The 23867-nt window shown below is 43.2% G+C and overlaps 1 protein-coding gene across 1 annotated transcript in view; it reads right to left on the bottom strand.

The window, feature by feature from the left end:
• Nucleotides 1–22524: 22524 nt before the first annotated feature.
• Nucleotides 22525–23867, bottom strand: part of SFMBT2 (Scm like with four mbt domains 2) — a 102857-nt gene continuing 101514 nt past the window's right edge. Inside the window, exon 20 of the mRNA XM_075720882.1 lies at nucleotides 22525–22665. Coding sequence (XP_075576997.1) covers nucleotides 22525–22665 — 141 coding nt within the window. The remainder of the gene's footprint in view (nucleotides 22666–23867) is intronic.

Raw genomic sequence — 23867 nt, forward strand, 5'->3', positions numbered from 1 at the left:
TAAGCAGTACTATGAATTGATTACATAAATTAGCATGCCACTGACAAGGCAGGGAAGGGAGGAGAAGAAGGGAGAGGAGGCCGACATAACACATCCCTCGTTTAGCAAAGACAGCAGTTATTAGGAGCCCAGAGCTAATGAAAGAGACAGATCCATTAGGCACAGGTTTCTGTAAAGGATTGATTGCTCTCCCTGCCCCCCTGCCTCCCCCCCACAAAAAAGGGCTGCTCTCTTGTTACTGGGGGATTACATTTGTTCTAGCTTGTTGATCCAGGGGTAACTTTGTCTCATTTAACAAGCATAGCATGTAGAGAGAGGGAAGGAAGATGATAAACTTGCCTCAAAGCCATTATTGAAATCTTCTAAGCCCCAGAAATGCAAGGCAGGTTGGTTTTGCTGCTAAAATGGAAAATATGTCAGGAGGATTTTCTGTCTGAAGCACCTACATATGGGAGAATTGCAGCCAGAACTATTGGGAACAGGAAGTTTTTCAATGGAAACCTTGAATGGCAAAATCAGACAGGCACACTTGAACCCTGCCTCCAATGAAAACTGCCTGTCCAGGACTAGCATGATGCTAAGTCTCATTGCAGTCTCCCTTGAGCTTAGCAAACCTGGACTAGAACTAGAAGTATCAGATCCTCTCATGGAAAACCTCATCGGAGCTCAGCTAGCTGCAGTCAAACCCCATCTGTCCATGCTGCTGTCTGGAGCTTGCTTTCCCCTCTGCAATAACTGATGTGTTGTCCCTACCTCAAGTCCCAGCACACTATAAAATCCTTCACTCATGTTTGGATCCACTTTAATTTCAGGTGGGTCAGACTTGAGCTGTCAAAATCATCTCTCCAGGCAACACAAGCATCATTTCACAGTACAACTTCCTTTCATGCTAACCAGAGAGGGACTGAGTAAAATGGTCTGATTTCAACGTTGTCTGTGTGCTGCATTACTTCTTCATTCAGGACTGTCTGGACAGTCCTACCAGTGCCTCTCTGTCTAGTTTAGTCCAGAATATGCCTGTGTAACTCTAAGTATGAACAAATCCCTTATCTTTTTGTCAGAAGTCGGTTTTCCACCCATTGGAGTTGCTTCTGGCCCTGCATTAAGGGAAGATGGGTTGAGTCATCTTCTGTTGCTGATCTATATTGCAGCCTGGTTTGAGTAATCTCTAATTATGAGGGGCATAAGTGTGTGTTCAGCCCTCTAGACCTGTAAGTATATGCTTAAATTAAGCACATGCTAAAGCGTTCTTCTGAATTGGAAGCCTGAGCAAGTTCTGGTTGAGTTTTCTTCTGTATTGTGAAACTGCTGCAATCCATTATTCAAAGTGCAGCTCGGGCAGTGAAACTAAACAAAACCTCTTGGAAAAAGAAGCTCTTAAGCAAAAGGCACATTCGGTCATGTTTTACAGACAGCTGTCTGCTTGGAGAGTTTGATGCTGCTGTTTGGCTAGCAAAGGTTTGCACACTGCAGGCACATACCAACATTGTCATTTTGTGACTGACGTTAGTTAACAAAAGATTTGGCACTCTTTGAAGAGGGAATTGATCTTTTACTCTGCAGTTCTATTACCAAAGGAGGAGGAATCCTGAATCTGCTACCCATTCAGATTTCTTCCAAATTTGCAAGAAAAATGTTTTGATTTAAAAAGGAAATGAGTCACAAGCTGGTGAGCGTGTGTCGTGGTTTAGCCCCAGCCAGCAGCTCAGCACCACGCAGCCGCTCACTCACTCCCCCTGCCCCGATGGGATGGGGGAGAGAATCGGAGGAGTAAGAGTGAGAAACACTCCTGGGTTGAGATAAGAACAGTTTAATAATTGAAATAAAGTAAAATAGTAATGATAATAGTAACAGTGTAATAATGATAATAATAATAACAATACACGAAGCAAGTGATGCACAATGCAATTGCTCACCACCCGCCGACCGATACTCAGACAGTTCCCGAGCAGCGATCGCTGCTCGCCGGCCAACCCCCCCAGTTTCTATACTGAGCATGACACCATATGGTATGGAATAGCCCTTTGGTCAGTTTGGATCAACTATCCTGGCTGTGCCCCCTCCCAGTTTCTTGTGTACCTGGCAGAGCATGGGAAGCTGAAAAGTCCTTGACTAGCATAAGCAGTACTCAGCAACAACTAAAACATCAGTGTGTTATCAGCATTCTTCTCATACTAAACCCAAACCACAGCACTATGCCAGCTACTAGGAAGAAAATTAACTCTATCCCAGCCGAAACCAGGACAGCATGGTTCAGGGAACAGACTTCCCCACTGTTTCAGATGGCTTGCTGTTTTCTGCTGGAGAAAAAAACCCTGGGTTTGATGAATCACCAAGAAAATCCATAACGGCAAATGAATGCTGATGGCAGCTGCACAAATTTAGGCCAACTGACTTTTCATGTTGCAATAAGAATTCAGCAAGATCAGAAACTACCAGAGCATCATTAAATTTGGATACTTGATAGAGCGGCTTTGTGCAACAACTGAACTTCAGAGATGATGTTTCGATCCTTCACCGTTGAAGTAATTTGGGGGATTTATTATTAACCAAGAAAAAAACCCAACCAAGATAGAGTATGTTGCTAACTCTAGCTACCTAGGGATTAAACAGAGCTTGCTGTATTATGCAGTTGTTCCTCTGCATATTTCATTGACTCGGGGGGAAATATTAAAATTTGTAATTTCCATATTGCCAGATTATGGTACACTCTCTGATGATTGTTCTCTCTATTTTTTATGATCTGTCAATTTCCACACTATTTAAAAAGACAATTTGACTGCCTTAATGCCAGAAAAATCTCATAGGGTATTTTGTTGGGTTGTTTTTTTTTTTTTTCTTTCCTCAGCATAGGAAAGGCTATTTTTATGACTAGAAACCTATCATTACCATTCATTGAGAACCTTCCCTTGCCATTGCAGATAAACACTGAGCTTAACAGTTTTTAGCCTTGAAAAAAAAAATAAAATTTCAAATCTGCTCCTAGGAAGTCTTTGGTAAATATCATGTCACCATGGAGTGCCACATTAATAGAGAGTGTGAAATACAAGTGTGAAGTCTATGATATATCTATACCCTGTGCTTTTATATGTCATAATATTTAGTTATCCACAACTAAGGAACTCACAAGATTTTTGAAGTGCAGTAAGCAGTACTTTGCACATTTTACAGACAGGGAGATGGAAAGATAAATGAAATAGATGTAGTGGCTGGCAGGAGGTAAGGCGGCTCCTGAATTACAGCTCTCGGTACTGATCTGCCATCTTCCTATCCCACATACAGCCCAGTGCCTCCAGATTTGATTAAAATAAGAATTAATTAATAAGGCTGGGTGAGGTAAAAGGCTTGATAAGAGGAGACGAAAAGCTTGTCAACAGAAAGACACGTGAACATTTTGCCACAATAATTAATAGTGGGAATTAAAAGTGGATTCGTCAGTTCCCTTTTTAAACCTCAGTGTTAATACTTGCTCCAAATGGAATGACCTTAGATTTATTTATACAGGGACCTGCTATTGCGAGGACAGAACAACAGCAATGGGTATCCTGAAGCACCTGTTATGGTGGCTTCTGCCCATTGGCCATCACCCTCCAGTTCTCTACCAACCTGAGATTCATCTGAGCAAATATCCTCAGTGTGGAATAACAAAAGCAACCACTTTCATTATCTGCTGTGCAAGGTGCACAGGCTTTCTGCAGATCAGATGGTCACCAGGTGACCTGACAAAGCCACTCTCCTGGGAGCAGGGGTTTTCTAGGACAGCTGTAGCAGAAATGGGTCTTGGGAGACATTTCTTCAGTTATGCTCTGGGGCTGCTGCCAAAAGGTTTTTCATCAAAGAAAACCACACAGTGTGCACTCCTAGAGGAAAAGTGTCCCTGTCATGAGGTAAGCAGTGCCAATAAGAGACAGAATAATAGCAAAATACTCATCATGTTTTGGAGCCATTAAACTCTCCACAGTGATGTGTTCCTCTGGCATGGTTGAAACCACGTGGCAGGGCTAGAGGCTCTGAGCATTGCTCTGAACAAATGTCAGTGGAAAACTTACCCCTTTTCTGCTATAGAGGAAAAAAAGTTGTAGAGCCAGAGAGCAATATATGCATTCAAGCTCTTCTAAGTTTTCATTAGTTCCTAATGAAAGGTTTGCAGATGGGGGAGGCAGCAATTAACAATTAACAGCAATTAACAATTATTCCTTCTGCTTGCTTCCTGCTGGAAAAGGGAGACAATTAAAATCTCTTATCCTGTCCCTGCTCTCTTCCCTCTCTACCTTGGGAATTACATTATCAGGGAATCATTTTATTTAGCAAAGTACCTCCCTTTGCTTGCAGTAAATAGTTACTGCCTTAGGGCCAGTTTTTTAGAGATGCCCAAAGATGCAGCTGAGTATTTCCTTCTGAAAACTCACAAGGTGCTTTTCTGTGTATATAAATCTGTAAATAGTTGGTCTTGATTTATGAGATAAGAAAGAACAGGGAAATCAGGGCACAGTAATGGATTAAGGCATGCCATAGGGAAAAGATGGTGAGTGTCAAAGAAAGAGTATTGATGGTAAGGGAAGGAATGGGTGAAATATATTAATAACTTAATTTGTGAACTATACCTCCAAAAGAACAGGTTTTACTGTCAAGCCTAAGTCCACCCAGTCTTTTATAGGTGGAGTTCCCAGGTATGTGTCTGGGATGTGGCTCTGTTCTTCAAGCTGTTTATCAGTGTTAGAGCAATGTGCTTCTCCAGGAGATGAACCCCACCTTGCAGCAAGGCTTCTGAGGTTGGTTGAGCGCTCCTCTGAAACAGCACTTCCCTGTGCAGCTCCTGCTGGAGATCTAGAACACGTCTGCCTGTGAGTTTTGATCATATAGATGTGAGTTAAGATAACAAATTGTTGAGCTTAACATAAGGATTCTAAGGAACCAAATGGGTAAAAAAAGAGCAACAGACCCCTAATGGGAGAATAAAGGAAATCTGTTTCTGCAGGCATAAATCTGTGATGCAGACAGTGAAGTTAACAGCTGTCCAAGAATGAGTTGAATGGAGAAGAGAGAGTTACATGCTTAGGATATAAGGAGAAGAATTAAGATAATGTAGCATGACTGGCAGAGAACCTATTTGAACTGATTGAAGTCCTTTTGGACTGGATGGTAGGACAAGTTCTCTGGAGATGGTGCTGAGACTGTGATGAATTGCCATGTCTGTACTTGTATGTGGGCAGAAGCTCTTGTTAAAGGGAAAAATATCCCTGAGGATGATGCTAACATGGGAGACTTCAACATCCTAGGTGCAGACTGGGAGACAAAATGCTACTTGTAAGAGGAGGTCCCAAGTATCTTTGATGTGATGGTACCTGGGCAGAAAGTGGTGAGGCTGTCTATGAAGGAAGAGCAAATTTTAGAATAGCTTGCAGGAAAAACAAGTCTGCGTTAAATTGATTCAGCTTCTGTTAAGCAGAAGGGTACATCAGAACTGGCCTGCAATGAAGATTCTTGATTTCAAAGGGCTCAACGTTTCTTTATGTCAGTTATGTAAAAAACTACTTGCAATGGAAGCGGGGAAAAAAATATCAGGACTCCAAAGTCAACTGTATCAATTTTTATCCCCAAAGCAACTTTGTGGTGATCTTTCTCTGACTTCAGATTTCCAAAATTTAGATACATTAAGTTAGTTGTCCTCTGGAGGCATCTCCCTTTGCTACAAAAGACAATTCATCCTGTCCTAGGTAACGGTCTTAAATAGATGAGATAAACTGCCCTCTGGAGGTGCTTGTCTCCTTCCTTGGCTACAGAATGAATTTAGATGTGGTGCATATGCCTGAAAAGCTAAAATTAAGTGATGTTGATAGATGATGGTGGGAGGAAATGAGAAACCTATGGGGTGTGGAGTAAAGCATTAATTAGCAAAGAAAACAACATCTCAAGGTTATGAAAATTTAGAACAGAGTAAGAATGGCTATATTTCAGGTGGTAATTTTTGAAACATTTGTAAAATACATATATCACCAGAAACAGCAGCCACTAATAAAACAGCTTTTTAACACAATTGGTAATATCAGATACATCTGAAGACATTTCCTACCACCATGCAGAAAATGCCTCAAAACTCCTTCCAAAACTTCAGAGTTCTGAACTATTTGGGTGCTCAAATTTAACTCTGTGTTTATGTGACTAGATGGTTACAGAGCCTTGCTGAGGAACCTCCTCAGGTTTTCTGGAAGGAGGAGAGGGAAATGGCATTTAAAATTATAAAGAATACTTTAATGGAGCAAATATATAGTACAGCAAGCTTTCATCCAACTTAAGAGTGTGGATAGCTGGTGACAAAATTGAAGTGAGGTCAGTAGAGAAAGACTGGTTAGCTTTTATGGAGGAAATATGGGCATGTCAGCAGAATGCCTCAGATTAGAGAGATCTAAATCAACTCGATCAACGATAGAGTTACTCATTTAGGTCTCTGAAACATCTTTGCATGGCTCTGTACATGAATTCATTAGCTCAACTTTTCAGTTCATCACCTCCATGTGGTTTCTTTGCATTGCTTCTGTATGTCTTTGAGGCATGACTTTCAAATATGCAGTGAAATTGCATATCTAGGATGGGGATCTACTGGTTTTTGTCTTGTGGTGCTTAGCTCGGCTTATGGACACTTGAGTGCAAGGTGAGCTGTGTGAGACAATCCTCCTGCTCTGCATGTGATACGAAGAAGTGTCCGCCCTTGTCCCTAGGACTATGGCAACTCTTGTACCTAAATTCAGTGTAAATTCATGTGCAACTGAAAAAGATGATCCTTTTCTGCCTTCCCTCCTGGGTGCTTGTTCCTACCTATCCCAAAATCCTGATGGAATAGCTCATGCATTCAAGCAGATAGACAGATTGGGAAAATAAGCCAGCTGAGAGATAAGATGGCTTTTTAATGGGGGTTAGTCTTTAGCCAGACAAATTTCCCAACTGCAAAAATACTGATGCCAGCACAAATGAGAAAGCAGAAGTGACACAAGGAAGGGATGGGACCACTCACTTAAGCAGAAAGAGCACTAACACTAAGGTGACAGTGTAACCTTGGCTTGTGGGTCAAGTGTGTTAAGTTGCTCTATGTTTACTACGGACCACGAGCCTATACGTAGGCAGTTATGACAAGTAGATAAAGCACAAAAGGTTATACTAACTCCTTCTCTTCTATAACTTCTTCACACCTCTAAGCTCAGAAACTACCACCCTGTTTACATCCTGAACAGGCTGGATGACTCAGGAAGAGATACTGTTGAATAATACTGCATGTCTCACTAATACTGATCTGTGAATGTAAGAGATATTCTGTAATTAATCTTTTAGAAACAGGCAATTAATACTCCAAAGACTATAATTTATATAGCTTCTGTCAACTTTATCATCCAGATCAGAGGATAAAGGATAGAGGTTGCAAGGATCTGAGAAGGAAACAGCCCAGCAAGCTCAGCACTGAGAAAGCTAGCATAGAACTGCTCATCAATCTTACAGGAGCTGCCTGGACCAGTGTGGTTATCACCCTATGCATTCCTCCAGAGACACAAACAACAAAAGAGGTGTGGAGCTTGGTTGTCCCACTAAGGTAAATGGAAGCCTACATGTGGGTGTCTGCAAGCATGTCGGTGTCTATGATTGCATCTGGTATGGCCAGCGGAGCCGTACAAGCAGATATCCAGGTGGGACTTGAACGAGTTGACTCAACACAGGTGTCTACCGCTATCTGAGAGACCCTAAAATGCTACTTCTAGCTGCTGCTCCAAGAGGGTGTGACTTTTCCTTGGATTTGCCATCCCATTCATGTCTTGGATGCCCTGACATGACCACTAGCTCCAGCCTTGGCTGGAGTCAGGTGAAATGCCCTCTGCTCAGGCACCTGAAAATTAAGTAACACTTTTCCTAGTGCTGCCCTGCTCTGTCCTTAGTGCTGCAAGCCTCAGCCCACAGGTTGCCTGATGGGCACAGGCTTGCCTGTTCTCAGCTCATATAAGACAAGCCTGATCTGACTCTTCTCTGGAGTCAGAAGGGATGAAATTTCTTAAGAAAATGCAATATGCTGGATCCTCAAGCCTTTTTCTCTACAGTCCCATCAGCTAGACTTCCCTTTGCCTGCTCTTTTCTGCTCCTAGTCACATCTTAAAACCAGGGTGGTTGTCACCTAGTCCAATAACTAAGGGAGGTACTACTGAGCTGCAGGTTGAGATGTCCACTTTGCAACCTAAGATTTCCATCAGTATTGAGTCTGGAGTGTAAGATATTGTCTAGGAAATGTTTTATGACCATTTCTTTACAGCTTTATGTTCTCTGAATGTCACCAAATTTCATCATTATTTCAAACCTTGAAGTCCCTTTCTCTCCACTTCTAAGAGTTCAGCAAAGTATCCACTGGATTATCTGAACTAAACCTGTCTTCACATGCCTCTCAATAATGTTAATATATGAAAAAAAAAAAAAAGCAGCAAATGCTTCTTTGTCTCATGTCTCTAATACTCTATTGGTAAAAATTAAAGATAGATTTGTCTGAAATAAGTTACAATTTAGAATGTCTTTTCCTATCCTACATTAAGGGACTCATCTTCAAAGCAATCTGCACAAATCCCATTAACAGCAATAACAGAATTTGTGCAAGTAACTCCCCAAACACCACTTTGAACATTAAGCCCTTTACTTAATTCAATATCAGATAAAAAACGATCTAAGGAAATGCAAAGACTTGATAGTCTGGTTCGTGTTTCACAGTGGACTGGAGACTCACACACGGAGGGAGACACACACATGCACAGACACTGCAGCTTAACAATTGTAAATGGAAACAGAAAGCTGCTTCTTATTAAAGGAATTAAAAAGAAAAAAAAAAATGGGGGGGGGGGAGGAAAGCCCCCCAAAAGCAACTTCAATGCCTGTGCAATAGCAGCTCCATTTCCAGAAGGGAAATAAAACTTTGAAACACACTTCTGAATGTGTTGTATTGGGTTTCAGAGGAATTGTGGCAGACAACAATATCCCCTAACATTGGGTGCATCATTCAGCACTCTTGCAGTTAAATTTTCAGCCTCTTCCCCACTTCCCATCTCTTCTCCTTCCCATCCTGTTGCCCATCCCATCAAGCACGAGGCGTCCTGACTGGCTCCAGCTCCTTTTAAAGTCAATGGGAACACTGTCTTCACTAGATATGGACCTGACCCCTCTACGACATGCATCCCAAGCTTTGGTCATTGCTGCATCTGTACCTCTTGGTGATGATCTTCTTTGAGATCTGTGGGCACAATCCTTTCCTTCACCCACCTTATTGTCAACAAGTATCTGGGTCTGGACTGGTTCCTTTCTGCCCTGCCCTCCCACAGCCTTACTGTCTCTTACAGAAATTCAGATTTCACCCAGAAATGCCATGACCAAGGTACCATCCCAACTTCCCTCTTAGGGACACAGTGTTCCAAGCCACTTGACAGAGAGGGAAGGTTTTAACTTGGCTTTTGAGGTGCATTGGAGACCCTTAAGCAGGGGAAATGGGGAAAAGGATTCCCAATTTTGCACTGCCATGCTGTGTGAAGTGCAAGACCATCCTGGTCTGCCCCAGTGGTTAATGTGCTGAGAGAAGACAACAGGACTTTCCCACTGGAAAGAGATGTATGAATTTATTCCAAGTTCTTGGTGGAAGATATTCTCATTATTTATTACTTGTAATAACATGGGCTAAAAATGAAGTCAAGCTCCAAGGCACCAGCAGTTGTAGATAGTGGACAAGCACAGAACAAAATGAGGGATTTTTTTCCCCCAACAAGATGATACTATAGGGCTTTAATTCAGCCTAACATAGGTCCTTTGAGACACAGCAGCCCTCACGTGGTGTCCAGGTTCCCAGCTCTTCTCTCCTTTTGTGCTTGTCTCTCTTATCTTCATGACAGAGCATGAAAATGAGGTGCCAAAAGCCTGGCACTCAGAGCAGGGCATCGAGCAATTGTAGTTGGGGACATGCTGTGCTCAAGCCTTCCTTGGCTAGGTAAATTCCTGCTGTGGAGGCTGTAAAGTAGAAAGCTGCATTGGTAAAATGCAATTAAGGTCAACCATACACCCAGGAGCTCAGCAGAGCTTGCAGGTTTCCTGTGCAAACTCAAGCTTAAAGATTTACAGTTTGGATGTTCAAGGGTCCTTCCAACTATGAGCAAAAGTGAACTTCAAAGTAATGATTGCATTTTGATGTGGTGATCTCCCCTAGTGCGCTCTTCCCTAGAGACATGTGTGATCTCACCTTAAACCAGTGGGAACAAGGTTCCTGACTGCTGCAAGGTCTCCAGGTCTCAGTGACAAGTCCATAGAAGTGGTAATAACACTTTCCTCCCCTGAAAAGGTCCTCGCCTTTCACTAGGTCTTATCACAAAAGACTGCAAATTGCCTTGGCAGGGAATATCTCCCAAGTGGTCTGGGTGTGTGCATGTGTGGGAGAGAGCTTTACGGACACAGGCTGTTCCTTCTATATGCCCACATGGAAAGACAGAGTGGGCTTTCTAACAAGTGGGCATATTCACACCTGAAATAGCAGCAGCAAACCCCAGACTAAGCACACATCAACAGTAGTTGCTCCACTTTTCACTTAGTTATGTCAATCAGTTGGAAAGTTTCACAGAATCATAGAATGCTTTGGGTTGGAAGGGACCTTTAGAGGTCATCTAGCCCAAACCCCCTGCAGTGAGCAGGGACAGCTTTAACCAGATCAGGGTGCTCAGAGCCCCGTCCAACCTGGCCTTGAGTGTTGCCAGGGATGGGGCCTCCACCACCTCTCTGGGCAACCTGTGCCAGTGCTTCACCACCCTCATTGTAAAAAACTTCTTTCTAATGTCTAGTCTAAAAACATGTGGCTGCTGTGTGGGTAATGTCAGCAAGAAGACCCAAGTGGTGTCCTTCACTCTTGTCTGAGGGGAAGGAGAGTTGTACATAACAGAGCAATCTGCACATAAAACAACAGGATTTTAACCTGTTATCTACAATAGCCCCAGTATGATAAAGCTGTTAGGTATAGAGCTTTTGCATGTGACTAAATTCGTTCAATTGGTGCATACACGTTCAAATATGAGATAGATTCACTTTCTTATATGAGTAAAGTTAGGAGAATTATATCTGTTCTTAATGTTTGTGGTGAGTAGGGTCAAGGTCCTGGTGCTGGGTTTGCACCTGCTTGCTTTCCATCCTTTCTTCTTTTCTTCTACTACTCTCCCTTTTGCTCTGTGCAGACTCCACATTTACATGAAAAGCTCACATTGATTCTTACAGAGATTTTTTTAGGTTTACATCTGTTAACAAAAAGGGGATCTTAAAAGCTCTGTTTGGGTCAGAGAATAAAAGATTGCTGTTAATACTGGGCTGAGTCAGGAAAGTAGTCAACGTCTTCTGCTGGGAAGAAATGGCAGGTTCCAGAGAGCCATCACCTTGGAAATACCACCTAGAGCACGATTATCAAGAGCTAACAGCTCTTTCAGGAGCTAAGGGCTCTTCCTAGCTCGCTCTCTAGCTAGTGGGAGCTGTCCACTAAAGAAGACTGTATTATCATGCCTGGAAGGGATGCATGCTCAAGCTTTCCCATCCCATGTCCATCATAGGTATTGCATTCCCTAAAATGGCACGGGAGAGTGTCCAATTGATTCAGAAGCACTTGAGACTGACTGCTGATCAAGCCCATCTACTCCTCTTTATGGCTAACAGCTCTTCCCTGACTCATTAACTCACTGTCAGGAATGGCCAGGCAAACCCTACTGTTTATCCCTTACAGCTTTGGATCTGACCTTCTCCAGCCAGTGCGGATGTAAATCAGTGGGCCACTGAGTTGCCTGGGAACAAGTTGGGAACTCTGTGTTGCAAAGCTTTATTTCCAGAGATGACGTATCCAGAGATACAAGCACAATGATGGCAGCACTAGGTATTGCATGGAAGTGGACTGTAGTACCATCATCTGCTGTAACCTCCAGATCACATGCTCTACCTCCCCAACTAAGGACTCATGATGGAAATTATTATCACAGTTGCTTATGTGAAATCTAATCCATCTTAACTGTGAATTTTCTGCTTTAACTTTTATTAATTGCTGCATTAATCACTAGTCATATTGAGCTTTTCAAAATGAAATGGCCATTCAATAGCAACATCAGCTCAGTGGTTTTGCCTGGGAGTATTACGCTTCATCATCCAAATGCCATCACTTTTTTTTATATGCAGTAGAAGTGCTGAAGAATCGCCTGTTGCTGGAGGTCTTATTTTGACACCCATCCAAAGGTCGGGTTAAACAAATGCCAAATAGGAATAAGATTTGTCTAATTGGTCCTGCCTTGTAGAGGGGACACAGTCAAGCTGACACTTCAAGGTGTCCTGCAGCACTATTTTTCTCTGGCTTTAAGATTTTATGACTTATTAGAGAAGACAGTGTAATTACAACTTCAGCTGAGATGTAGTTATAAAATCAACTTATGGTAATTGAGTACAGACACTATAGCAAGAGGTGTATCATTCTTAAGTAAATATTGTAGCAGTAGAGGGGCTTTGAGAAGCATTGAATTTCACTGTAAGGCATGAATCTTGAAATTAGAAAAGCAATACAATGCTAACAAAGCACCAGTAACAGAAACAATATGGTGATTAAAAACAATAATTATTTGTCTTGAAAGTCTGTCTAAAACCCCTAGGAATGAAATATAACTACCTACTTTCTTTGTTCATTCTGTATGCAGAAAAGATGGTGTTTCCTCAGGGACCTGAAAATCCAACTTTATTTTCTGTAGGTGTTTTTTTATGGGGTAGTTGTCTACATGTTGGTGTTCATACTGCTGCTTACATGAGTGCTTGATCGTGTCTGCAACTCAGGTGAAGTATCTAGAAATCTTTCCCAAATTAATTGTGCATGAAAAACTGCAACACTAAAAATGGAGGCGTCTTCAAAGTCTTGGCCTGTGATGTCAGAAGCAAGGCTGGTAGATCTTTTTTCCCCTGAGGAAATTATATATGGCAACTATATTTCATATGTTGGTCATTAATTTCAAGGAGCTCAGCTGGAATATCTTGCCCGTGTTTTACTAAAATCACTTTGCATTACATTCTTCAAAAATTAGCTCTTTGCAGAGCTCTGAGCATGTCTTCCCTGAGCTGGGGCAGAAATTTAAAAACCAGTGTCCGACCTTTGCATTACTTTTAAATGACTATGTAATAAGCTGCAGTGAGATACATGGATTTATTTTCACCTCTGGATTCTGAAGAATATCATAAAACATTCAAGCTTTTGCTCTTTTAGTTTTATGTCACCATCAGACTTAGCTCAGAATTATTTCCTTGTATAAATCCTTCCCATTCTCTACATCACCTTTCAGTGAGGACTTCTGTGGTCTAGCAAGCCGTGTGTCAACACGTATCGCTATTGGTCTGCTGCTTTGTTTTTAAGGCTGTTGGACAGGTCACTTCTCTGACTATCTGCACTTTCATCCTTCCCAAACCACGGGCTGTGGGTACAGTGTCATAATGAGTAACACAGAAGGATTTCCATCCCAAGACTTTGTTGACATTGTAAAAAAGATCTTTCCAGTGGTTTGATCCTTTTGTAAATCAACCTAAACCCACTTGCTTGCCCATGGTTGTATTTTTGCCTGCTAAACCATATACAGTCTTGATGAACTAAGAGAAACAGTGGACCACAGAAGGAGCAATTTTGTTTCTCCCCTTTTGCTGTATCCACAAGAGACATCTGAATGGGATTGACAAAGCAAAAACAAAACAAGGGCCATCCTAGTTCTTGTTAGCTAATTCTATGGACTCTGTGCTCGCTTTCTCCCATGCACATGTCAATGTATCCAATACTGTTGCCTTGAGGTATGCACTACCCCACTTTCACTGGGGCAAAGGGGATGGGTGATGAGACCGACAGCAAATGCCCAGTAGCCAAGCTATCCCAACTTTCTCGGCAGGACTTGGTGCCATTCAGAGGTCTGGAAGGTGAGATGACTCACTTGCAAAGCCGGAACTTATGCTCCTCAACACAGCCAGGAACTGCAGATAAAATGTTATATATTATGTAAGAAATAGAAGGTTTTCTTTCACAAAGCATGTCACTATCTCTGCAGCCCTCCTTTGGGACTCACAAATAGCTCTTTTCCATCACTGTAGGATGGCTCCTGCCATGTTCAATGGCTGCTGTGCAGCTTGGGAATTTTTTTTTTTCCTGTCTCTCTACTCCCTGTGCTGTGGCCCTGCTGTAATTTTTGTCCTGCCACCATCAGCTCCTCCATCACTACATCTTTCTTTGCCTGCTACTCATTGCATTACCATCATTCCTGTCTTTCAACCTGCTCCCTATCACTCTCCTAAAAGGTCCTCGGATGCTCATGTCTCCTCACTCACCTGCCATCTTCCTTGTTTCATGTTCTGCCATACCGCTTCTGGGAAGAATTTGCAGGCATGTAAACCCAAACGCTGCAGCTTGGCATCTATAGAGGGTTGAGCCGGGGAGGCTGTGTTGCATCTCCCTGGAGGTTTGGGGGCTCAGTGAAGGTAAGACTGTGGTCCAGGCAGCTTGGGCACATTCATCAGGGCTGGGGTGCAGAGCATGCAGAGCACATAGATGTGGAGACATACCGCTGCTTGGACAGTAAGCTGCACTGCCTGGAAGTCATACGGTTGTGTGTCCATTATGCTCTGAGGGATGCAACCACAGCTAGTATCTACCTACGCACATCCACGTAGACTGGCTACTGGCTTAGGTTCATCCTTAGTATTAACCTAAATGAAGAGCTCACCTTTTCTAGATGTTCTCCAAAGGCACCGAAGAGAGGCAGTTCCCTAAGGCGATTTGATTTGGCCAATTTAAAGCTTACTGCAGGTGCTTCCCTCTAGGGACAAAAAGGGAGCCTCCAGAGATGCCTCTGTAAGTGTCTAACACCGCAACAACGGACTGGCCTGTCCTAGAGCATGCATGAGGTCACTCAAGATGGAGAGAAGTTGGTTTTAGCAGTGAAGACAAGCAGATGACTTTCTCACCTTACATCCTCAGGGATGAACCAAATACAAAAAAAACCCAAACCAAAACCAAAACCCTCACTGTCCAGCCAAACAAAAAACTACCCTGGAGGGAGATAAGATTTATTGTTACTTTATTAACAATGTGGCTTACAATTGTTTCAAGTAAAAAGGGGATTTATTTAATTTTGAATAAAAATTAAAATATAACTCTGAATATAGATTTTCACTTATTTACATGAAAACATATATACAGAATAGAATCTTACAGCAAACTAACAACATGCCCTTTGCCCTGTGAACTTTAAAAAGTAAAAACACCAGCATTGATTGATTTATATGTATATATATATACACACATACATATACACACACACATATATACATATATATACACATAACATATGTATTTGTAACACACCAAAGGTATTATATACACAACGTTTGAATCAAATCTTCAGTACAAACTGGAATGCAAAACAATTCAAAGGTTTCCAACGTGCGTCACCACGAATGGACCATAATTGCTGGTTGTGGAGCTAATTTCTGTTGTTCCACAAGAGACAGGAGGGTTTAAGTGCTTGCCTTGTCCTATCATGGTACATGAGAAGATTCAACTCCCCTCAAAGCCTGCATTTCAGACTTTCACCTCTGTTAGACCATACTGCAGCAAATTCCTGGCTGTACTTGACATCCCTGCCTGTGTACCTGAAAGTGGCATGATACCATTCCCCAGGTGAGTGTTTTCGAGCAAGAAGGTCCCTGAAGGTGAAGGCTGCTGGAATAACTGTACATGTCAGCACATCCTAACCAGGTTTGGTGGAATACGGATTGGGAAGTTTAATGCATACATTTATAAGCAGAAATAACATCCATAATCTCTGGTGAGACTGGAGCAGCAACAAGCAGGTGGGGTGACTTAGAATCATAGAATCATAGAATCATTTAGGTTGGAAAAGACTTGGGAATGATCATTGTCATCCTGTCACATCGTAACACAGAGCAGAGTATTTTGTAGACCCACAACCTGAACTCAGGGCCATGTCACCTTCTTCTATGGGACAGACCTCAAATTTTAGCCCCTGGTGTTTCCTATGAAGGTCTGAAAGGTGCAAGAGGAGGCTCTTCAGCCCCTAAACCCAGATGCACAGGAGTTGGGTACAAGGAAGAAAGACTGATTTTTCCTACTATCCAGCCAAGGAACCTAGAGCCACCTGAGCCAAATCTCTGTATCTCCACTGGGAAAACAAAATATGAATCTTTCAGCATTGTAGCTGAGTGTATTGCCAGCTTCTTTCCTTCCTCTCACCTGGCCCCTGTTGGGGTTCAAATCATCTTTGCTGTGAAAAAGACTCAGAGAAGCTTTCAGGAATAACACTCATGGACCACAGCTGTGCTTCCCTGTTGTGAGAGATCCCCCTCCACAAAGGTATCTCAAGCCTAGAACTCCAACCCCTCTCCTTCCCTGAAACCATCCCTCCCCTCTCCCACATCCTTGGCAGTCATCAAGACCAGGAATATCTGTGGGTAGGTAGCCACACAGCAACTGACCTGCTGCTTTAGGCTACTTGGCCAATGTGACCTATCCAGCAACAGCATCACTGGAAACATCTGTCCCTCCACAGTGGGCTGTGGGGAGCATCTGCCCTCCAGGCTGCATGGACAACTCCTCCAACAAGGTGTTGAAGTGAGACAGCCTTGTCTCACCTGACCTAACTGCTTGTCAACAAAATGCCCCCGTGCTTATCTACGGTGTGATGCTGATGGATAAAAATGTATTTTGCTGGTACGTTGTGCCATGGGCCATTACAGAGGCTAGAGTTTAGAATCATGAGAACATGAGATCTTTTTCAAGGTAAGAATTCACATGAAAGACTAAAACAAGAGAAAGGCCATGAGTATTTAAAACTATGACCCATTTTGGTTTTGTAGAGTTCACGTGTCCTCTTCTGCAGGAGAATTCCAGTGCATGGCACCAAACTACTGCAAAACCACTCTTCTTCTGCAGGACAGCTGAGATTTAAAGGACTACTGGGCTGTAAAACTCTCATCTTTGATGGCTGGCTCATATTCTAAATGCAGCCATTAAGATAATTTTCACTTTTTGCTGGAATATTGTACCAAAGAATAAATAAGAATATAAATACTTCTGCTCCTTTTTTTGGAGTTCATGAGCACCTAGAGACATGAGCCCTCTCTTGTTAAGTCTGGCAGATTTCAGCTGGATTTCTGCCTGCTAGGAGAAGGAGGGATTTAAATTTTATGTTAATTAACTGCACATTTTTTGACTTCTAAGTGAAAGAATTTGGTGAAGACCTGGTCCCACAGCCCACACATCTGTGAGGGCCCTTCCAGTAACCTCAGTTACTTCTGGATCAAATCCTGAGTAACAGATTCCCTTAGTTCTGGGTCAGCTGATGTGAAGAGTATCATGGAGGGGAAAATACACACGCACCCACATTTTGAAAGAGTTTTTACATAAATATACTGTATAAAACTTCTCCAAAACTCACATGATTGGGGGATGGGGTATTTGTTGAGTGTATCTGAGTGAAAAAATCTACAGCCACAAGAAAAAAATAAATCCTAATGCTTAAGACATTGCTGATTACAGAAAATATTTCCTGGAGCAGGGAATCAGCTTTGTAATCCCAAGCAATGGAAAATACAGCGTCACATATCTTAGCACCAAAATGGAGCCCTTGAGACTATATTTATCCACATGTAATAAAGCTGGTTTTAATGGTGTTCAGTTGCAGCATGTTATTCTCTTTTGGCACTTGCATTTGGAAATGGGAGGAACAGTCTGAGATCATCGTTTTCCAGACACACTATACCAGAAAAGCAAAAAGTATTTCAAGTGCCCTGATGGTACTGAGATTCTAAAACATTGAGATGGCACTGCAGCTCTGCCAAATTCAATTTTGTGCCCTTAAAAGACCAAGGCAGGCTTTTCAGGTGACCAAATGTTGATTATGGCAGCCCAACAGTGTCTGGTTTGCCTTCAAAGAGCTGAGATGGTGTTTGCTCCACAGCACATGACTGGGGACTGCAACAGATTGAAGGTTAAAGCCAAGGAATGGTGACTTTCCAGTTTAAGGCAAATTAGCTGTATAGCCAGAGTGAAATATTAATGGGTTTTAGGTGTCTAACTTAGGGAGAAACTTTGTAAATCCTAGCAGACATTCAAATACCTCTGACAGTGTGGGTCAGGCCACCTCAGCTAGGACATGCATATGCTAGATGCTTCACTAAGGACAGCGTGTGTAACCATTTGCCCTGATTTCAGTGGTTACTAAGGGCACACAGCATCTGTAGGTTTTCTGCACCCTGCAGTACCAAACTATCAAGGGCTATTGCATATGGTTAATATGGTGAAGCTGAAGATCCTGAAATCCTTCTCAGAGCTGAGGCCATCACACCTCTGAGAGGTAGAAAAAGCCAGGGTTTGGTCATCCTGGCATTGAGAAAAAAATGGGAGTGTGGATGGGAGCTGTGTTTTCAAGCTGGAAAGGGAAGAAGAGCTCTGAAAACAAAGACAGCATTTTTCTTCAAGGTAGGAGAGGAGCATCCATGACAGCAGGAGGAGGGCATGACAACCACCCAGTGAATCATGGACACTGCCCTAAGTTAATGCTTTAATCCAGTTTCAGAGACTGGTGCTTTGGGCCTGCAGACTGGGAACTGGCTGATTCTGTCAAGGTAAGTGCTGAGGGGGTTGGGAAAGGAGCAGAGACCTGCCCATGGATCTGCTCAACCTGACTGAGGGCAAGCTCCAAAGAAGCCAGTGCAGATGAAGATGGGCAGGTACTGCACACTCTTCAACCCCCCACTTTTGCTCCAGAAATGCCCACCCTTGGCCCTATCCCTGAAGAGAGGCCGATAACAGGTGCCTGCACACCCTTCTTGTGGGAGCAAAGTGGTCTGTGTGAATGTGCTGAAGTTCAGCATCCAACAGCCCAAAAGCAACAGCAGGGTTGCTCCTCAGCCCTTGGTAACGGTCTTGGATAATAACGAATTAAGCACTCCACCGTGGTGGCCTTTTGTAGCTGGTAACACAACAAACTTCAGGCCTGGATGCCAAATTCAGAATGGGGGGGAGAAGATGTGGCTTCACCAATGTCATCGGTGTATCTGTAAAGTTGTACCACCTCTGAATTTAACTCAGAGCCAGGGCTGGAGCAAAAAAACCCAAACTTCCAGTGGCTTATACTTCTACACTGCAAAGTGGTATTTTACCCTAGCAAGACCAGGTTTCCAACATCTCCTTTGAAGTACGTTACTCCAAAGCCTTGCTAATGTTCCAGAATTGAAATGAAGTCCAGGCAAGTAAGTAGTTTCTTCTGATCTCTGCTCAAGCTGTAAGCGACAATCCAAGCATACTGTCCAGTTAAACTATGCACAGTCCATTTTCCAGTTGCTTAAGAAATTGTCTAAGAAGTTCAGTTCCAGCTTTTCTGGAAGGGAATCAGTGCAACAGACAACAGTAGCCCAATCCCCTATTTCTTCCCAACCTGCAGACTAAAAGAAATAATAAAGCATTTACCACCCAAGGTAATTTTAGGATAAAGATTTCAGATTATCACCTTCTCCGAAAGGACAGAGAGTGATAAATGAGACGACACTGAGGAACAATAAATTGAAAGACAAATGGTGAGGAGAGAGAAACCTGAAGAAAAAAAAGAGCTGGCGCAAGCTAAAATTAAAACTCTTTTTTTTTTGTTTAATAAGTGAGTTTTAAATACGATTTAACTTCCCTGAACAATTAGTAAATACTCCCATGTGCTGGGTTCAATGCTTCACCCATCCCCTGCTTGGCCAACATCAGAGCTGGCTGCTCTCAGTCTGCGGCTGTCTGCTCCCCAACTGTGCCTCCATGAGTAGTTAGCTGCCATAGGAATATCTACAGTTACAAGGTTGATGGAGAAAACAAAGACGTTTTTGCAATGTGTCCCAGGAAGCATTAAATGTCTCTGACAAATCCCAGTGGCGAGAAACTCCAAGAGCACCAGGGCAGCAAAGGATGCTCAGAAGAAGGTGGATGTGGTAAGTAAAGGATCAGTGCTGGGACGCTGTTTAGCAAACAGCCGTTCTGCTTCCCTTCCTTGAAATGTCCTCATACACCAGTTCTCCTGACAGCAGTCTTTTGGGAGCTATCTCCTGTTGATGTTATACCAGCCATTGGAAGGACCGGGCTGAAGCAAGGAGGAGCTGAAAGAAGCACCCTCCCTTTTTTTTCTCGGCTGTGCTCTCTTTTTTGCTGGGCAAAAAAAATCCTTTTGTTTTCAGAGATGAAACAAGGAGCAATGTTTTTAGAGGACCCTAAGAGGGACCCAAAGTAGTTATCAAACCAGTTGCACGGACACAGTCCACTGCTACCGTCAGTAGGAAATCCAGTCTAAAACCCAGTTTTTGAATGTTGGCACCACTACAGAGCTCTATTCCTGGATTTCTGAGAAACAAAAGAAAACCATTTGATGCAGAGATGCCTACTTTTCCCTTCAGTTGATTAAACTTGAACAACAAGATCTTCAGTACAAGACAACAGCTGAGAACAGATCCAGTCCTGCTGATCTCCCACGCAGGAAAATTTCTGATGAAGTCTCAGGAGTTGGCAGGATCTGGCCGAGCCTGCAGCGGTTGTACCCATCACATTCCTCAGTGGCAAATCAGGAAACTCACTGAGAGACTAGAAAGTTCCCAGTGATGCCTGCCAAATGGAGTCAATACTTCTTGCCCAACACATGCCCTAGGGCAGATACAGATGTAGTCCAGAATATTTATTTCTGAGGCTTTCCTTCTTTAATCCAAAAAACTTAAGGAGGAAACTGAAGAAGGAGAAAGCAGCAGCTATAGCCTGGTGTTGGTCAGTAGATTTTTCTGAGCACATGGTGGTCAGCAGGATTATCTGATCCAAGTTTGCTGCCACCATATGGTAAGTACTTGAGGTGGGGGTTATCTGGCCGTAAGCACTGCCTTCAGATTTAGGGCTAGAAATGGCATTTCTTTTTGAAGAGGTCTTCACTGAGTGGGCTTTGGCATCACAGCACTGTAACAGAGCTGTGTACAATTTCCAAGGTGGGTTCCCTGAGGCCAGGGAACAGGAGTCTGTTTATGGTTTGAGGAAAAAAGTCTGCTGAGTTCAGCGGTTTCCTATGAAATCAGGCTAAATCTCAGCACGAACCATCCAATTCACTTTTTGTGGGAGGGGTTCACTTGCACCTTAAAGTCAGAGCAAAATTCAGATTTGGTCCCAGTTTAGTTCTTGGGTTTGGGAGAATTTTACACCAATGTTATGCTGCCAGCCTCTGCTGAGTTACAGCAAATTCAGGCTCAACGTGTGGGACTAATGGGGTCATACATCCCAGCAAAGTAAATGGGAAATGCTTCTTCTGTAAATACAGCTGAGGCAAACCCAAGGTGTCTGACCCATTTCTTCACCCACCCTGGTGCTTACTCTGCTGACATGAAGCAGTTTCAGTGGCCAGGGTGGCACTGGCACAATCCACAGGCTTTATATAGACTGCATTGGGCCAGATCCTCACCTGGTCTAAAGCACTGTAGCGTACGCAGCCTGAAAACATTGATGCTTTTTATTCCCACCTAGCAACCAGATTCATGAAGGTGCAAATGAAACCAGCATTCACTCAACAGTCTCATCATTAAAACTGAATAGCCTTTTTTTTTTCACCCCATGGGGCTCAAAGTCAGGCCTTTAAAGTGGCTTGGATTTAAGAGGATGGGCTTGACTACGAAAGCTTTCATGCATGTTCCTGTACAAGAATGCAGTACTGTACAGATCCCATCAGAGACATTCAGCTTAGTGTGCACAGCCAGTGCGGCTCTGGATGCATTACCGCACGCTAGGTCTTGTTGCACCCCTGTCAGTTCGCTGCAGCTTTGTCCGATACCGTACAGAGACTGTGGGCTGAGTTCTCTTTTATAAATCACTCAGGAATAACAAACAGTGTACGACTGGTATAACACTTTTTCCTTCTGTAAGATTGGAGAGGCAGGAGAAAAAAAAGCCCATTGATCACTAGGATCAAATTTGCAGTAAACCCCAGGTAACGCTACAAATGATCACTTACATTTCAATATGAAAGAAGTGTGTCAGAGTTGGCTAAAAGAAATGTTCATGTCCAGAAATTGGCCTAGACAAACCACCATCATTCAGAAATGTCCGATCCTTCTCCTTGGGAATGCATCTGCCATCGGTACCTTTGTTTTAACAAATGACAAAACATCTGATCCGTGCTGGCCTTGCACCACAGCGTAACAGGTTGGCGAGGCTCATGAGGAGAGATGCCAGCAGTCTTTCGGTGTGCTTTACAAGTACAGAAAAATTAGTTCAATTTGTTGTTAGTTTTTTCTTGTGGTTTTTTTTTTTTTCCTTCCCTACACATTAATTCCCAGTGCTTCCAATTCCACGTGTTCTTGGAAAAGAAACGGATAGGGGGAAAAAACCCCTTGAACAAATTGAAATGTTAAAAAAGAGAGGGAACAAGAAGGAGAACAGAAAGAAATGGAGAAGTGCAGTCAGTTGGCGTATTGTGCATAGAAAGCAACTTTTACTCGCTCGATCTGGTGACACAGTTTGATGGCTGGACCAAGCTTCAGCTCCATACATTCTTGCACTGTGGGCAGTGTCAGCAAGAGAAGGGCTTGGCCATCGATGTCCTGGGGAAGCAAAAGACAAGGAAAATGGTTTTATTTCTGGATTCTGGAGGGCGGAAAGCATAACCAGGTCTGGAGAAGGAAGAAGGGAAGTTTGCCCCCAAAATTAAAGGCAGTTTTGTCCTCTGCCCTTTTCTCCCACTTTGATGCTGCCCATCTCCTTTCACTGCAATACCTCATGTTTTTTCAGAAGTTGCCTAGTGTGTCTTTGTAGACTCTCACCTTGCCCCCACTTTGGGAAAAGCCTTCCAGCTGCTGAAATGTTGGATCACCTTCTACAGAAACTCTGCAGGGTCCACAGAGATGTGATTAGTCCCATTTTATGACTGAGGAACTGAGGCAAGGGGGAGGCTGGAGAGAGTGCACCAGGAGACACAGGAAGGAGCTGAATGGAGAAACTGAAGCCGGTCCCACTGCCAAGTCAGATCTTTCCCCCACCTCTTTTGGCCCATGATTTGCTCAGCACAGGTTTATGTCTGCCTTGCTCCATGCCGTGTCCCCTGGTCCACCCAGGACCTGCCTTGTTCCCCTCCAGTTGCTGAACAACCAAGACAGATGGGTCTGGACCACATAGAGCCCTTGCAATCTCTCATGTCCCAGAGTCACAGAATGGTATAGGCTGGAAGGGACCTTGGGAGGTCACATCCTTCCCTCAGGCATATCTATGCACCAAACTCCATCAACTAGCACCCCAGACAAAAGCCATTTTATTAGGCATTTCTGTTGGCTTTATGATCCTCCTCTTAATTGAGCTCAAGTCCTCTTTATTCTTTAATGGACTGAGAAGCAGACGAGCAGACTACAAAACTGCTTTTTACCCCTTAAGGAGGATCAGAGTCTAAGTGCAGAAAGAGCACTGTAATTCACAGGCAGCAAAAACTCCCCAGGACAGCCCTGATTAGGTAGCATTAAACACGAGGATTTGGACACCTTAAGCACTGCTTTGATCAGGACTGTCCACGTGGGCACTGTTCAGGATATTCCTCCACTGAAGCTTGATGGCATGGCCCACTGCATCAGAGCTTCCTTGCAAATCACAAGGAAAAGCTCCAGTCATCTGTGTTTGATTAAAGTCCCCATAAAACTCTTTGGCAAAGGAGAGATGGAGTTGGCTTTCAAGCCCTGGTGTTATTCCAGGCTGATTAACAAATGATCAGAGCATGCTGCGACGCAGTGTCTACAGCATCTTGCTATGGAGTGCTTCG

Source organism: Pelecanus crispus, chromosome 1 (genome assembly GCF_030463565.1).
Source record: "Pelecanus crispus isolate bPelCri1 chromosome 1, bPelCri1.pri, whole genome shotgun sequence".
Lineage (NCBI taxonomy): Eukaryota > Metazoa > Chordata > Aves > Pelecaniformes > Pelecanidae > Pelecanus > Pelecanus crispus.